Below are 17294 nucleotides of genomic sequence, written 5' to 3' on the forward strand. Positions count from 1 at the left end.
AGTCACGGACACAGTCAGCAGAAGGCCATTGTGCAGATATAGGGTAAGGTTTCCCCCCATAGAGCTTTACTTTTTTATAATTACACTTTCTTTCCTGCAACAATAGTACACAGGGGTTTTAAAGGGCAGTGGAGTCCTCATCAGCATCCCAGTGATGCCTGCCTTGTACAGCCCTTGGGTGACTGAGCAGACACTTTATAATCTAATTTAACAAAAGATTCTTTTATTATTATATATATGGAATATATGTCCACTTCAGGATTTATGCAAGGGAGTCTGATCATTGTTCCATCACAACCAGAAGACAGGTGTTGATTGGCTATGAGCACTCCATGGCTTGTTGATATGAAACAATGCAGTTTTGAGCCCAGCATTTAAACATTTCTGCAAAACTAACAAACAATGTTTCTACTCAGAACAAACATCAGGCATTGTGTGCCAATTCTGTAATCCATGGTCATATTCATGATTAGGATATTCATGATTTCAATTTAATTCATCTTCTCCCAGTCTTTTCATAAATGGCTGAACTGAAATATTACAATACATGGATAGAAGTGTAGAATCTAACCACTGTGGTTTATTTCATTCAATTTCTCAATAAGAACCCTGTAACAAAGCTGAGACACACATTCAGTGTCATTCACAGAATGTATATCCCTATTACAGAAAAGTCACAGAAGCAGGATTCTGTTACACAAAACATGTGGAAGCCAGTTGGGATAACCAATATATTCTCCCTGCTACATAAACCTCAAGATTTGCAGCAAGACTGGGCATTTTCTATAGTTATTCTTTAATCTACACCCAGATTAATGCTGTGCCTTTTTAAGTTTGGTGTCCAGCACCATCATTGCTTACATTTTGTGCCTTAAGTGGTTTCATGTTTGAGAGGGAGTTTGATGTGTGCATTTTGACTCTGGGGTCAGTTAAAGACCAGTAAACATTGCATAGACAAACAACCCCACTTAACCCTAAAACATTAAAATTTATAACCACAACTTATCAAAGATATAGAGAAGCTAAAAGTATGTGCACTGTTAATGCAGAATAATGATTAGGAGCCAGAACAAAGATATCTTCGTGATAACACATGCACACATTCAAGTACTTTCTTCATTTTCATACTCTGTTTATATGGAAATTTCATAAAACCGTATACTTGCCAAAATAGATGAGTCTGATATTACATCATTTGAAAGGTCGAGGGATGCAGTTTTGTAATTTTACACACAAACTTAGTTCTCAAAATGGTCAATGATTTTAGTACCAGCCTCCTGAAAGTAGTGTGTGTGTGTATTTCATGTACAGTATATAGGGATGGAGCGTCGTGTTGTACAAATATCAGAATATCCATACAGCACTCTCCAGCTGTGTATTTATATTCTGTGCATGTATGTGTGTGTGTATGTGTGTATAGATATATACACACGCACACACATACAGTATATAAACTTTAACATTCAAATAGCTTTCAGTAATAATACAGAAAAAGCTTTGCCTAAAAACACGTTAAGTTCTTTAAAAGACAAACAAAACAAAGTAACCACAATATGTGGCTCTGTAAACATGTGTCCTTTGTTTAAATAAAAAGACTGCACAATTGCTTTGTCCATAATATTGTAAAGTCCCTGCCATGAAACAATGATACAAGCAGGCAACTATGAAAGTAATGGATATTTGCATTTTTTTTGTTCTGTTTCCAGAATGGTCTACAAGGATCGCATTTTACAAGGGAGTTCCAGCTTTTCAAATCCTCTGGGTTAGGGAAAAGAAAGAATTCAACAGTTCTTCTTACAGTGGATTAGACTTTGTCCTAGTTTGGCAGGTTCTATTCCACCTTGTGTGCTGGCAGATGTGTTGTCTTCCACTTAAAAAGAGGTGCAGGCTGTTACATTTGAGCAACAGATAACTGGAGAGTCTGTTCCATGATTGATTAGAAGGTAGGAGTGGGCTATTTAAAGATATTCCAAGGCTATTTGAGCTTTAGATCAATGCAAAGTGTGCCTTTAACCACCCTTTTTCTCCACCTGATCAAAGTTTTACTCCAGGGAGTCACTGTGATCCAAACCAAGGTCACTAACATTTGTCGTCTGAAGTTCCTCACTGTCATCTTCCAGTTCATCCTCCTCCATTTCTTCTTCATCCTCTTCCTCCTCTGTACCATCCAGTGAGTCATCATGAGCTGCCATCATGGCCTGCTGCATCGTGAGGGAGTCAGATGAGAGTGACTGCAGGTTTTCCATATTGACAGAACCTGGGGACAGAGAAGCAGGGATGGGCATATTTAATATAGCAAAACTGACACTCCAATAGGGATTTGTCACATTTCCTTTAATTCAAAAGACTTGTGCAAATATTTCCCACTACTAAATAAAAAAATGGTAGGAAATTAAAAGCAATTTGTCATATACATTGGGTATACATTGACCAACATACCAGCTTACATGTTAAAGGGTCACCATTCCTGAAAAATCCCCCTCTACATTGTGACAGTGTGTTTAGAAACTACATCTGTTTGGTATAAAAATATACAGGTAAGCGTGCATTTAACAATGTATAATAATGAATATAATGTATAATAATGAACAATCCCAGTGAGCTTCTGTGCTTCCAAGATTGCAGTGTGCTAGCAAGGGTCCCTCCACCTTTCATTAATAACAAACAATAGGTTTTAGAAAAGCCAAAACGCTAAACATCTGTGATAAGTATAAACCTGCTGGCTTTAACAAATATTAAGATGTTGATCTTGGGACAAAGGACCATTATGGACCATCATATGGACAGTCATCGGCAATGAGGTTTTGGCTAACCAGTGAGAGAACCCTTGTTGTGAGGAATAGTAATGAACGAAAGTAGTGCTGCCCCAAGGCCAAAATTAAGCAACTAGAATCACGGGGGCTTGCCTACCAACTTGGCACCCCCTAGTGATCCAGTTCCTTAAGTTCCCGAGTAATTAAATTACATGTAGAGATAAAGATAATGGAGCAATTAAGCCCATAAATCTGTTTAATATCCACTTCAACCCCAACATGAAATCAAGAAATACAGCAGAGTCCTGGCCTGTAGAGTTTGCCCTCCTATGTTGAGCCATTCGCTTGGAGAGTGTTGCTTTGTCTCACACCTAAAAGACAAGGGACACTCCTTTGAAAATAGCAACGTCCAAATTTTGGACAAAGAAGACCGCTGGTTTAAAAGAGATGTAAAAGAGGCCATTCATGTTAAAGTGGAGAAACCATCCCTAAAAGTAAAAAATGTCTGCGCACATTTAAAAATTACAAAAGAAGAATTTTTTTTTATTAAATACAAAACATAGAAAAAGCCCAATAATGGGCAGGACCATCCCTAAACAGAGGCGGGGGACTTCAACACCATCTGTCTGCTACATACTATGCTGTTCTAACATCTGTACCCTGGCAGTTTCAGAACTCTTTACACATCCATTCATGCAACTCTAGATACAGTAGGCATTTAGACAAAGAACTTATGCCTGTATTGATAAAAAAAAGTCCATGAATGTCATATGGGCACACTTGCAGATGTCTAAATGTAATATAGCCTGTATTGATAAAAAAAAGTCCATGAATGTCATATGGGCACACTTGCAGATGTCCAAATGTAATATATACTATGTGTATGTTGATTTAGTGGGAACCTAGTAGTGACCATCTACAGACATTGACTGCCTTTAGGGGCCAATGGGATTTTCAGGTAGGAACAACTGAGTACACTGCAAATGGATCACGTGTCAATCATTCATCCTTGTTTTAACTCTCTGTGTAGGTGACTAAAGTATTTATTAAACTATTATGATTTATTTTCAAATAGTTTATTTATTAATAAGATAACTTATTCCTTACTGTATATTCCTTTGAATTTGTTCCTAGAATGTTGCTGTTAAAAGCAACTGCAAGAAATGACAAAAGGGTAAGACTAGAATAGCAAAATGAATCTACTATATCATTTGCATGCTTATGTCTGCCTGTATTATGCTTGGCATGATTATATATGGGGACTGCAATAATCAGAGAGAAATATCCATGTCTTGCTTTGGTGTGGCTTGACTTACCATCAGGATTAGTGCCAGGTAACCCTCCTTGCTGTTGCAGAACACCTGCTGCAATAGAGTTGGGCCAGAATCTTTGAGTTGGCCGATGCTGGGACTTAATCTTCTTAGCTTTTGGTGCAGGGTCAGGATTGCTGGCATCTAACATTGGCTGGAGAATGCGCCGTCTTGCATTGATAAACCTTAAGGGGAAACAAAGAGCAAAGTTTCCTTTTTATTAGAATCATTATCTAGATATCTTTTAATTACCAGTGGTACTTTGGGTACTCATAGATATCTCTATAGCTGTCTACAGGAGGGACAGCTAACCTTTGCTGTGTAGATGTCACACCTACATCTTAATGCATTCCTGTCTGTCAGTCACTGAGTTTTTCTGGGAGTTGGAGTTATTCAAGACATAACATGTCTCTAATTAACCATATAGCATTTTGAGGTTACCCCAGAGCTATCAATTCTTCCATTTCTTCATGGAGTCTGCTGGGTTTATATACTATCTTTGGTGGGGCAGGGGGAGTAGATAAGATACAACATTACATGGTTGGGTCAAGGTGTGTGACAGGGGCTTGTAATAAATTGGTTCATATCTGCTATGATCTTAAAATATTAATGCATGTGTGCTGCCTTAACATTGTTTTTTTGTTTATAGGAAAAGGGATTTACTTGCAATTATAAAATAGGAACCCTTGCACTTACAAGGAATTGAAGGGTTAAGCCATTGTTTTTGTACAAAGCAGCAGTAGTTTATGGCTCAAATTCCAAGATTGAGCCAAAATGAGAAAAAAAAAATATAACAAAATCCAGACCACAGTGGTCCACCAACTGCTGGGAAAATGTATAACTTTTATAAAATACTATAATGCTTTTAGCCAGTGCTGGACAACCATAAAATTCACATGGTATTGTTGATTGGACAACAATTAATTGCAGCAGTGTGCATCTAATCTATAATCTGCCCTCCAACAAATCCTAGAAATGGCCAGTTTAAAAAGGAAAATTGTAATCCTGCAAATAAAGGTGTTAGTTCTCCTTGAAATATACTTAGTATAATGTATACAGCAATAAGCTTTAATTTTTTTAGTTTAATAAAAAAATGTATATTTATGTTCCTACAAATATATTTCTCACACAAGAAGAGAAAATGATTTTTTGCATTGTTTTCTCTTCATCCACTAGAGGGACCTTGAGGCTTTAAAATACAATTTTCATGTTCTTGGTGGCTTATCAGCTCAATGAGCTAAATCTACTGCCAGTGGCCTTTATATTAGTAGTATTCATATAAATACTTTCTCCTGGTCAGTACCTGAGAGGATAGATGAGTAGAGTGCTCCCTCTTTATACTGCCCCCTTGTTTTACAGCCCAACTCTCACACAGACAAATGTGCATATAATCATCAGATCAGAGTATGTAGACTGAATACTCTCACATTATACTGATGGTCAGATTTGGTTTCTTACAGGCTTTCAGTTCACTGCATTAATCTAAAGTCTGTGGCTGAACAGTTGTTGCTAAATTACAACTTTGTGGGCTAATGTAATAAAAATGGCAAGGAACCAAGAAGAAGAAGAATTGGCTTAACAAGCCAAGGTATCTCCACAATTAAGCTAAATGCACTCAAGCTAATTTATTATGGGCTATGTGCAAGTGCAGGAGCACAAAATCATAGCCATAAGAGCTCTAAGGAAGTCACATGCTTCAAGCATAGAGCCCAGTGCAGTCTGCTCTGTGATTTGCAACAAATGAGAAAGCAGTGCAAGAGGCAGAACATAGATCTCACAAGTGGATAGAAACCCTGTTCTCAACACTTGCCATAAGCAGGAAGTAAATACAGGGCATCCAAGTGTCTATGTGTCCTGGATGACATGCAAGCTTGGAGGCATGGCTGGGGAGGAACATATGCTGCCTATGTCCTGCCACACCTTTAAAAAGTAAGTACTGAACAGAGAGAGGAAACCCTATGTGCCACCCACCAAAATTGTGCAAATATTCCCCTGGTTTTTGCATATCTCTTTCAGAGTCTGTCTCCCTATCCAGCCTAGGTCCTACACTGTATGCTGTCATAAAGAATAACTTTTACACATTTCTAGGGAGTCAGCAACAGATTTGCTTAAAAGGAGAACTAAAGCCTAACTAAAAAAGTAGGGCAGAAATGTTGTACATTATGTTTTGGGCTTCTGTAACAGCCCAAGGAACCACAGCCCTTTAGCAGGGAAGATCTGTGCCCCAAAGATGCCCCCAGTAACTCTCCATCTTCTTTTCTGCTGATTCCCTGCATAGGCTCTGTGCTGCTTTCAGTTACTGAGCTTAGGGGCCAACTCAAAATATACTGCATAAATAGAAAATAAATGCAACAGCAAAAGGCTGATTAGTAATTAATTCAGATTCACATTAAATGACAGATCTGAAACCGGGGCAACTGCATCAGAACTGAATAATGAACCCTGTAGAATCAGCTTACATGAGAGACATATCTCATTTTCTGCTTGATAATTTGCAACGACCCCTAAGCTTAGCTTCTCAACAGCTGCTCAGAGCCCACTGAGCATGTGCACTGTCCCAGACAGTTCTAACAGAATCCAAGATAGGAAGATACTGTGACAACTGTAAAGACTTATTATATACTATATTATTATACTGTATATATAATATTATATATATATTATTACAACTATAGATATGCTGAAACTTTAAGCCAGTTCAGTCAGTTTACTATATAAAATATGGCATTTCTAGCCATATTCAGTAAGAGTTTAGTTCTCCTTTAAGCCTGTGAAAGCATTGCCATCCATAAACTGAAGATGATTGTATTTAATACAACAATGTATATTTCCAACATGCGTAGGCTTCAATAACCCTGAACATTTCATTTTAGCATCTAATTCATTAAATATCAAGGTAAAACTGCAGACAGCAGGCCCAAGAGACACAATCTGGATCAATCCATTTACACCATTTCATGGATTGGCATACTTTTTTTTAGTTTGTGGATGTCCCGGGCACCAAAATATCTACGTTGAGTGATGTAAACCAAATTTAAACTCATTAAAACATAAGGAAGAGGGCCCCTCTAGGGTTAAAGGCAAACACTTGACTTCTAAAGGGGATTTTATATAGGCATTTCAAAATCTGCTATTTAAGAATAGCTATATTGTGTGCTCCAGTGGCACATTTCTGCAAGCTGATGTCTTGTAGCCCCTGGTTATAAATGTAATTCCACAGGTAGAAAATACAGGGCTTATCATATATTAAAGTGCAGTTATAAACAGCTGGTTGCAACTGGAAAGAGTTTTGTTGCTGCGTGAAAACAACTCAATGTAGCTTTAATACCTATGTACCTGTCTCGCTACTGCTGGGTTTATCCATTTCCCATTTTATCTATCTCAACTGATTAAGCAGACCTCACAAAGGTATGTCAGGGGTTTAACCAGGATTTACTTGGTCCACAGAAAAAAAACTGTAGGGACCTATAGGGTTAACAATGCCTATTTTTATTAAACACTACACATCCTTATTTCACCGTGTCTGGGAAGAGACCCGTGTAACAGATTTTTACTATTAGCATGTTGTACTCTATTGGCCCATAGTTAGACCACTCCTTTTCACACTCAAACATAGTGTTTGCAAAGGGGTGGATTTTCCTCTTTGGCCTGCATCTGTTGAACCAGGTAGATGTTCCCCTGAGCCTTGGATCAACAAGGCCCCAGAAAAGGCATCTTACCCCAGAGGAATCTTTTTCTCTGAAGAAGTTGGGGAGCAGGGACCCTGTGAACGAGGATTAGCTGGTTATATTTTATTATAGGACTTTCTAGAAAAGTGAGTTAGATTTAATTAGAAAGAGCAGCTTCCTGGTTTCAACTAGAAGTAGCTGGGGGTTTCTCCTTTACAGGCTCTGCTGCCTTACTGTAGGGACCACAGGGTATCAGACATAGTCTTCTCCCTGATCCACGTCTGCTGTAAGGGATCTGGTCCATTAAGGTGGAAACCCTAAGGATAGAAATCTACTTAAACCAGCTGATTCTCCACAGTGGCGCATCATTTTTTACTGCTGCAAATCTTGTGTATTTGCATATCTGCCATTCCATTGATAACCCTGCATTACCTTAATTGTCTTGGACAATAAACCAGTTTTGTTTGAGTTTGCTGCAAATGAACTCCTGGCGTCCTTCTTCTACACCATTATTACATCTGGTAATTTAAAAACACCCTCCATAATAATCCTTCCACATAGCAAAGGCCGATCCTGTTTGTTACCAGTGTACCCCATGCTCTAACCTATCATTAGCTGGACTTGTCTGTATTACTTCCAGAAAGGGGCTACATTTTGGTGCCCAACGTGGGGCTTGAGATTCACACTGTTGTGCACCTTTGCTTGCTTTGTGAATATTCTAAAGTAATTGCCCGTGGGTTCGGGTTTTGGAGTTCTTTCTCCATTTCCCCTATTGGGTACTTGTACTGTCAATCAATCTATTGTCTTATGTGCCAAATTTTGGCATAGGAAAACACTCAATTTCTAGAAAAATCTTGCATGAGCTGTAACTTTGCCATGAGAATATTGCTTGATGTGAGACCTGACCAAGCGGTACCCAGAACTATGTCACAGTCGCCATTTTGTGGGGAATTTTAATCAGACACAGACACGTGTGATACCCCTCCTGCATTTCTTCATGTGTGCCTCACTCCAGCGGCTGCTGAGTTCAACGCACACCTAATCCCCATGCTCTAACCTAGCTAAACTTTTCTGTATTACAGCCAAAAAGGTGTTACATAACTTTACCGTACATTCATTGAAAACAGCAAAGGAAAAAAAAATTATGTCTGCAGTCACTCCCAATTAAATGACTTCACCTAAGCCTGGGAAAAAGAAGCTGAAGATGGGTGCTGGCCAAATTAGTGCAGTACTCCAATCCTGCGTTACTGCAACACTAAAAAAGAGAGAAAAGGCTGTACTCCTCGAATAAAAGCAGTCCTAGATGCTAACAGCCTGACACTATTCTGGAAAAAAATGCCTATGATTAAGGGCTTTTCCCGAAACACATTAAGCTGTTGGCATCTCAGTAGCAATTTATGATTTTAACTAAATTAAAGGGGAAGGAAAGGCTAAGTCACATGTTAGGCACCCCCAAGTGACTTACATCGCTTACCTTGTACCCTGGGCTGGTGCCCCTGTTAGGAGAAAAAAGCACCAGCCCAGGGTACCTGTAGGAAGCGCTTATTATTATAATGATTGTTTAAATAAGAAGTTGTATTACATTCACTGGTGCAGACTATAAAGTTTGCAATCTTTATTTCACTTGCCAGGGGGTCGCTAAATTCTTCTGCAGGTTGAAGAAATGATATTCAGTATCTAGTAGAATTAAGTCTAAAACAACTGGACTTTTCTGAGTTTTTCTTGAAAACGTTTCACCACTCATCCGAGTGGCTTCTTCAGTTCAAATGACTGGTAGGGAATTCCCCGGTATTTAAACTCTTGATAAGTCAGAGCACTCTTCACTACACTGGACAGCATAGACCACATTACTTTTCATATGCTTTTGTGTAGGGTCAAAACCAAATCAAAGACCAGCAAAAAGACCAGACCCACAAACAGAAGGGAGGAACATAGCAGGCGAAGCAACATAGTCATTCCATATGTTGCTGGAACGTAGGAGAATTTTCAACAAACATCGCATTCCCATGTTTTTCAAACCCAGCAACACCCTGAGACAAAAGCTGGTGCACCCTAAAGACCCTACACCCAAGCACATGAAAAGTAACGTGGTCTATGCTGTCCAGTGTAGTGAAGAATGCTCTGACTTATACATTGGGGAGACAAAACAACCTCTCTGTAAGAGAATGGCCCAACATAGGCGGGCAAACTCCTCAGTACAAGACTCAGCAGTCTATCTACACCTCAAAGTAAAATGTCACTCTTTTGAGGACAGTAACGTGCATATTTTGGACCGAGAGGACAGATGGTTTGAAAGAGGTGTGAAAGAGGCCATTTATGCCAGCCTGGAAAAACCATCCCTGAACAGAGGAGGGGGCCTGCGACACCGCTTGTCATCAACATACAATGCCGCTTTGACATCCTTACCCCAGCAGTTTCACAACAGTTCACACTTCCAGCCCATGTCATGTCACTTTGAAGGATTAACACCTTCATCAATAAGAATCATGGTACCATTGTGATTGGATCATACCTTCTTACACCTGTCAGCTAACACCTGACTGAACAAGTTCAATGGAACCATTGTGATAGGATGTCTGTGACTGTACTACCATCAAGAGTTTAAATACCGGGGAATTCCCTACCAGTCATTTGAACTGAAGAAGCCACTCGGATGAGTGGTGAATCGTTTTCAAGAAAAACTCAGAAAAGCTGTTTTAGACTTAATTCTACTAGATACTGTATATCATGACCTGGATGAATGAGAATCTTTATAGACATAAAGAAATGATATTATATCAGTTCTTGGGGCTAAACAGAGTTATTTATGCAGCTTATTTCACTTTTAATTAGTTGTTTCCATGTTCACATAAATGACAAACAGGGGTCTATTCATGTGTTCCCAAGCAGTGGCTTTTGTATGTACACAGCATGGCAACGCATGAGTTAGAATGAGATCTGGCAACTCAAGTGTTCCCATGCTGTTCCCATGTCATGGAAGTTAGGTCTGATTGTGATATACATGAGCTCCAGTCACAACCTTGTACGTATTAAATGATTGGCTGCCCATTCAGTCACATTACTGGATACCATTCGTTTGACAACAGTAAATTGGATAAGATACATAGGAATGTATTGGCATGCAATTAACTAAAGAAAATCTAATGCAAGTATTTCTACCCATGTTTAATAGACAATAGATTGCAGGGCCATGCTGAATTAGATGGGCGCCAGATGCAACCTGTCTTCGATTAGACAGATTGTAGATTCTAGTAGATTGTAAGGTCTTAGAGCCAGGGACCTCATCCCAACTGTACATTAAAACATCTAGCAATTAAGTATTTATTTTTACTGTCTAATTTATTATAACTAATTCCCTGTTTGTGTTACCCCTTGTAAACACTGCACGCATTTATGGTACTATACAATTATACTGTATACCAGTGATCCCCAACCAGTGGCTCGGGGGCAACATGTTGCTCCCCAACCCCTTGGATGTTGCTCCCAGTGCCCCCAAACCAGGGAGTTATTTTTGAATTCCTGACTTGGGGGCAAGTTTTGGTTGAATAAAAACAAGATTTCCTACCAAATAAAGCCCCTGTAAGCTGATAGGGTGCATAGAGGCCCCTAATAGCCAATCACGGCCCTTATATGGCTCATCCATGAACTTTTATGGTGCTTGTGTTGCTCCCCAAGTCTTTTTACATTTGCCTGTGGCTTCCGAGTAAGAAAGGTTGGGGATCCCTGCTGTATACAATACAAAGGGTGAAGTATTCCAGAAGCATAGAAACAACTTAACCGAGCCATTCTGTTTAAACAAGTAAGGTGTGCAGCAGAATGACAGTACATTGGTATAATAAAAGAGCAGACAGATACAAGGGTGTTCTTTCTCAACATATATTTTTTCACTGAAAATAATAAAAATGTAAATGTAAATGACATATATTTAAATGTGTATGTGTTCATTGATTTTAATGCATTGTTGTTATAGATACGTCCATTAGTGCATCTGGATATGAATGTAGCCATTTCTGAATCTAACATATATGATAATGAATGTGCTTCTTAGCAGCCAAGGGAACTCATTTTCCTCTCCACGCCTTGGGTCCTGGCCAGGAGGTTAGAATTGTCATATTCTCTCTAGTTATCTGCTGTAATTACAGAATAAAGCTATAAGTTGCTAACAAAATACTTTGACAGAATGAATAAACTTGTGTGTGTAGGTGTGCTGAAAAAAAACCAGAATATTCTCAGTCTTTATTAATGAACTGTAACTCAAACATATATTTATGAATGTATAGCTCTTTTATAAAGCGGTATCTTGGCTTTATCATTCATGTTCCTAACTTTGTCATGTAAAGCTTGTGCTTTTGTCCTTAGAGAATATAGTCATCTCCAGAGAATGTGTCTACAGGGACATCATTTATTGCCATTGTAACCTTTAATCAAATCTTCTCCCAGCCACTAGAAAAACGGAATTCACCCCGTGGCACTTACCAGTTGTTGACTTGCAACAGTGTCAGGTTTGTCTGTGCTGCTATTTGCCGCTTCTCATCCTCTGTTGGGTAAGGGTGCTGAAAAGAATATTGGAAGAGTTATGAGGCTGCTAACTGCTGTGAAAATACAAACAGGTGCATTGGCTGAAGGCACATAAAATCGGTACTTCTGAAACATCAATGGCTCTTTCAGCATGCCAGAGAGTGCACAATTCCAGGGCACTTAATAACAATATCTTTAACCCTTATACATTCCTGTTGCAGGGAAGGGCCTGTTTCCCTAATTTTACTCATTCAACACACAGTATAATAAGTCTGATTTATTACTATGACATGACAGGAGCATTACTTGGACTATTGTCCCACCTGTGTGTTTGTGTTTATGTAAATGTATGTATACGTATATACAGGTATATATGTATTATCTGGTTACCCATTATCCAGAAAGCTTTTCTCTGTAGTAACTAAACAAGACCTTGCCAAGCTTAATATTTTAATATATTTTTTGTAGATTTAAGGTACGGTTCTCCAAATTATGGAAAGTGCTCATATCTGGAAAACCCCAGAATTATAGGTCCCAATAACCATCAATATTAATTTAGCATGTAAGTAAGAACTGCACTCAATACAGGTATGGGACTTGTTATGCAAAATACTTGGGACCTGGGGTTTTCCAGATAAAGGGTCTTTCCATAATTTGGATCTCCATACCTTAAGTCTGACAAAAAGTCATTTTAACATGAATTTAATTTAATAGGATTGTTTTGTCTCCAACATGAACTAATTATATATTAGTTGGGCGCAAGTACAAGGTAATGTTTTATTATTACAGAGAAAGAAGGAATCAGTTAAAAATTTGAACTATTTGATTAAAATAAAGTCTATGGTTGATGGCCTTCCTGTAATTCAGACCTTTCTGGTTAATGGGTTTCTTGATAACAGATCCAATACCTGTAGTATCAATTATAACATATTTATTGTTATAAAATTCTCATATAAACTTTGTATCTACATACCAAATGTTAGTGTATAAATCATAGCAACCATTCCCACAAATGAGTTTTTGTCTGTAAGTTTCCATATTGGCCTTGTAGGGCTTGTAGATTAAAAAGATTTTGTTGACGCCCATATGTAATGTTTTCTGGGCCCTTTAAATGGGAAGGCAGGAGAGGTACAAAGCCTCAGCTGCACAAGCAGCAGTGGAGGAGCGGGAACCATACAGCAGACACACAACCATCCGGGCTGCCTGAAGTCCTAGGGTCTGCTGTTTGCTAGCTACACCATTGGACATAATGCTTTCTCCAGTCACTGTATTCTGTTTAGAATCTAACATGGAAACAGCTAGCTTTCTTTATCTGCCATTACTTAACACAATATTACATACAAAAGTTGCACAGTGGAGGGCTGCAATATTCTTGTTCAAGTAATTTGGTTATTTTTCCTTTAAAGTGATATGATATTTACTCCAAGGCTAAATAACATGGCAAGTTGTTTTTCATCATCTAAAATCACTCATCTAGATAAACGTCAGAGACATTTTAAAAGCAGGTTTTACTGTACTGTACAGCCATTGTACAGATTATACTCCAGATGGCAGAAGTGAGTTAGAAATCAGTGTATTTATCAGTTGGAAGCGAGAAGTAGAAGCTGTGTTATTATCATCAGTTTAGCCTTGTACCAATACATAAGAGATATTCCCTTTTACTAGTGAGCACATTTTGTGCAAGGCAAGTCATTAACATTTACATCCATTCCAGGCATTTCGAAGGAAAACTATTAGCCAAGATCCCGAAAGCAGTATGCAAAGAAGAACAAAGAGATTTGTTTGGTAAATAAGAGCTAGGTCTCTCCACTGTGTATGCACAATGTAAGTTCATAAATAAAATATAAAGATCATAGAAGTCATTAAAGAGTCCCATGAACATGTTTGTTTCTTAAAGTCATGATGGGAGGGTACATTATTTATTATAATATGCAAGATTCATGCCACGAAGCTGACATCACTAAGCACCAATTTCAGTCTGACAAAATTTTGATTTTGTTTTTAAGGAAACATTCAGCTTGGCAGTTTTTGAAGAAAATTGCAGTAGATGAAAAGAATATGTTGTATATTGTGTGTTAAAACCACTGGTGGTTCCAGGAACAAGGGCTTAAAACCCATTTAACAAGAATGATGGAAAATCCACGTGAGCAACTCTGTAAATGCTTAACGGAAATTAGAATAGATTTGCTTCCAGAAATATTCAAGATTTATAATGAGAAGGGAACTAACAAAGTGAACTAAAAAAAAATGGGGGTAGTTGATGTGCCATCTTTGGAGGCACTCCTGCTTTAGGCTGAGAACTGGCTAATTTAAAAATACAGATATTTTCAAACAATTGAATTCTGCTGGTTGAGATCCAATACAGAATATACTAAAGTCATTAGGGCTCAGTATCTAACCGTTGGAAGAATTGCACCCTCAGCCCTTGTTTGTTGCACTACTTATTCTCCTGTCTGTAAATTACCAACCCGCTCTGAGAAGCACGCCCCTCCTTCTTTTATACTTCTATCACTGTACAGGTATGGGATCCCTTATCCGGAAACCCGTTCTCCAGAAAGCTCCAAATTATGGAAAACCCATTTTAAAACTGATTTCCTTGTTCTCTGTAGTAATAAAACAGTACCTTGTAATTGATCCCAACTAAGATATAAATAATCCTTACTGGATGACAACAATCCTGTTGGGTTTAATTAATGTTTTATTGATTTTTTAGTAGACTTAAGGTATGGAGATCCAAAGATACCCCTTATCTGGAATACCCTTGGTCCCGAGCATTCTGGATAACAGGTCCTATACCTGTACTCTATACAAGGATATTAGATTGATATTGCTGCATATACACGTCAAGTAGAATAATATAAACAAAAATATACATACACTTTAAATAATTTAAGTAATATGTTTTTAAGTCACAATATAAAGTAAGCGAAAACAAATTTTCCCTGTGACATTACAGTGCATTGCTGATATCACTAATCTGTTCTATCAATGGGGATGCACGGGCAAACAAAATTAAGATCAGCTTAAAACTGCGAAAAATGTTTCAAATTGTGCATGTATGTCTTGTATATTGAGTATGGACAATAGGATCACATAGCAAACTCACACAGACTTGTAGCAGTTTGATCCATGTCCTTTACAGCAAGAGACCACCTGGGCACATACACAGGGCATATGGATTCACTCTCCGTCAAGCAGGCAAACAGTAACAATAACAATTTAGCAAAAATAAATCTAGCTTCCAAAAGCTGTAAAGATTGAGGTAATAGATGCTGAATATTTAACTAGAGATTGCGGGCAGGTAGGTAGAAAATGGTAATAAAGAGAGATAGGCAAAACAGGAAATATTATTAAACATACTGGCGTTGGCGGAGGGTCACCGCTGGGCTAATGAATATTAAAGGTTCAGTGACATTTAAGACTTCATTACTTCGCCCTTCACAAAAAGTCGTCCTTAAAAGCCCCAGTGGTTTCACCAAGTGACATTTTCATAAAACCTCTCTGAAAATAAGAGAAATCTGCTAGATCCTTTCATTTTTCTGCTCAGGTAGATGGGTAGCTGGATTGTTGCTGAAAGTTCCTTTATGTTACTGCAATGCTAACACATAAGATACAGAAAAGGATGTAGATTCCTACATAGATATCTTGTCAAAAACAAAATATTTAGGGGGTGATGTGAAAAGGCATTAAGTTTGGCCAGGTGCAGTGACCTAAAGCAAGATGTTTGTTTTAATCACTAATTGCTTTCTGCTGATTGCTGGTTGCTATAGGTGACTAGACCTGTAGCAAACGTTGCACCTTTTATTACATGACACCCTATGAGGATTATGTCATAAAGTATGCAAGTTTGCCACAGGTCCAGTTACCTATAGAAAGCTGGTTAAACTGGTTAAACACAAACATCTTGCGATGGGTTACTGCACCTGGGCAAACCTAGTGCCTTTTATTACAAATGGGGGGACATTATATGAATGGTACCTGTACCACAAAAAGGATAGGAATAAACCATGTGTCATGAACACGCCACTCCCAGACGCGTATGACACGGGGAACTAAGGGGTTACACTCAGTCACCTTTCACACAGGTTAGACTAACATCAAGCACCCCAAAACACACCACAGGCCCAAATAACTATTCACTGCCACCAATACACAAATATATCACACAAGCTTTCTTACTGTAGTGAGGGATAGTTCTACTACTTCCACAACCACACCAGCAGCCAAGGTTAATTTACAAACACACTTTCCTACTGACAGCCCACTAGTTACACAGAACTGGCCCCCCCTACTCAACACACATACAGCCCAGCAGTTACAACATTTAGGCCTGAGCAGTCATACAAGGCACGTGGGAATCTTTATAGAGCCAAAGGACAGAACTTATTAAATTTTATATTTAATATTACAAAGGTAAACAGTGCAAAAAAAAAGGTTTTAAAAAAGAGACATGTACATACAAAACAGCATTATAAAATAAAAGGGAATAAAAAACACAGAGAAACCCTAAGTACATTATCTTTTTGTGTCCTCTTGAGGCAAGAGTTAGGAAAAGTGAACTCACAATCCAACAAAACATGGAGCCTCAAAATATGAGTTAACTAGTACCTGGGTCTGTGCCCCTTATATTCCCCGGCTGGGCTCCTCCTTCATTACCGTATGCAGGAGGAGGGAGTGCCCAGGGGCGTGTCACATGACCTCCCCTGTAGAGAACTGTACTTCTCATGTCAGTTTCTTGTCATATAATATTGGTACTTGCCAGTACTCAATATTATCATGAAAATAGGGGCTTGTTTTAACCCATATGTGGGTGATCAAAATGATACCAAACATGAGGGGTGTCTCATGTCCCAGTCCCCCTGAAACTATCCCTCCTAACTGGTGGGTGTAGGAAGTCCCTGTTTGGTATCATTGGGAAGCCTGGGGCCTCCTCATAAACCACATGTGATTTATGAGAATGTGAACCCTAAAGCAAAGGAGATATGGATCCCTTGACTAATGCAGCGTCGAGCCTGTTTCGCCCCCTTTCCCCTCCCCCTGATTGC

The 17294-nt window shown here is 38.6% G+C and overlaps 1 protein-coding gene across 5 annotated transcripts in view; it reads right to left on the bottom strand.

Annotated features, from left to right (window-relative positions):
- Nucleotides 1-203: 203 nt before the first annotated feature.
- pknox2 (PBX/knotted 1 homeobox 2) overlaps nt 204-17294 on the bottom strand; it is a 327926-nt gene continuing 310835 nt past the window's right edge. For 4 of the 5 annotated variants that reach the window (XM_031904840.1, XM_031904839.1, XM_031904841.1 and 1 more), the window contains 3 exons: nt 12208-12284; nt 4070-4248; nt 204-2257 (listed from right to left, as the gene is read on the bottom strand). In XM_031904840.1, the coding sequence (XP_031760700.1) occupies nt 2043-2257; nt 4070-4248; nt 12208-12284 (471 nt within the window). In that variant the 3' untranslated portion in view covers nt 204-2042. 5 annotated transcript variants of the gene reach the window in all.

The sequence above is a fragment of the Xenopus tropicalis genome, chromosome 7, assembly GCF_000004195.4.
Source record: "Xenopus tropicalis strain Nigerian chromosome 7, UCB_Xtro_10.0, whole genome shotgun sequence".
In the NCBI taxonomy this organism is placed as follows: domain Eukaryota; kingdom Metazoa; phylum Chordata; class Amphibia; order Anura; family Pipidae; genus Xenopus; species Xenopus tropicalis.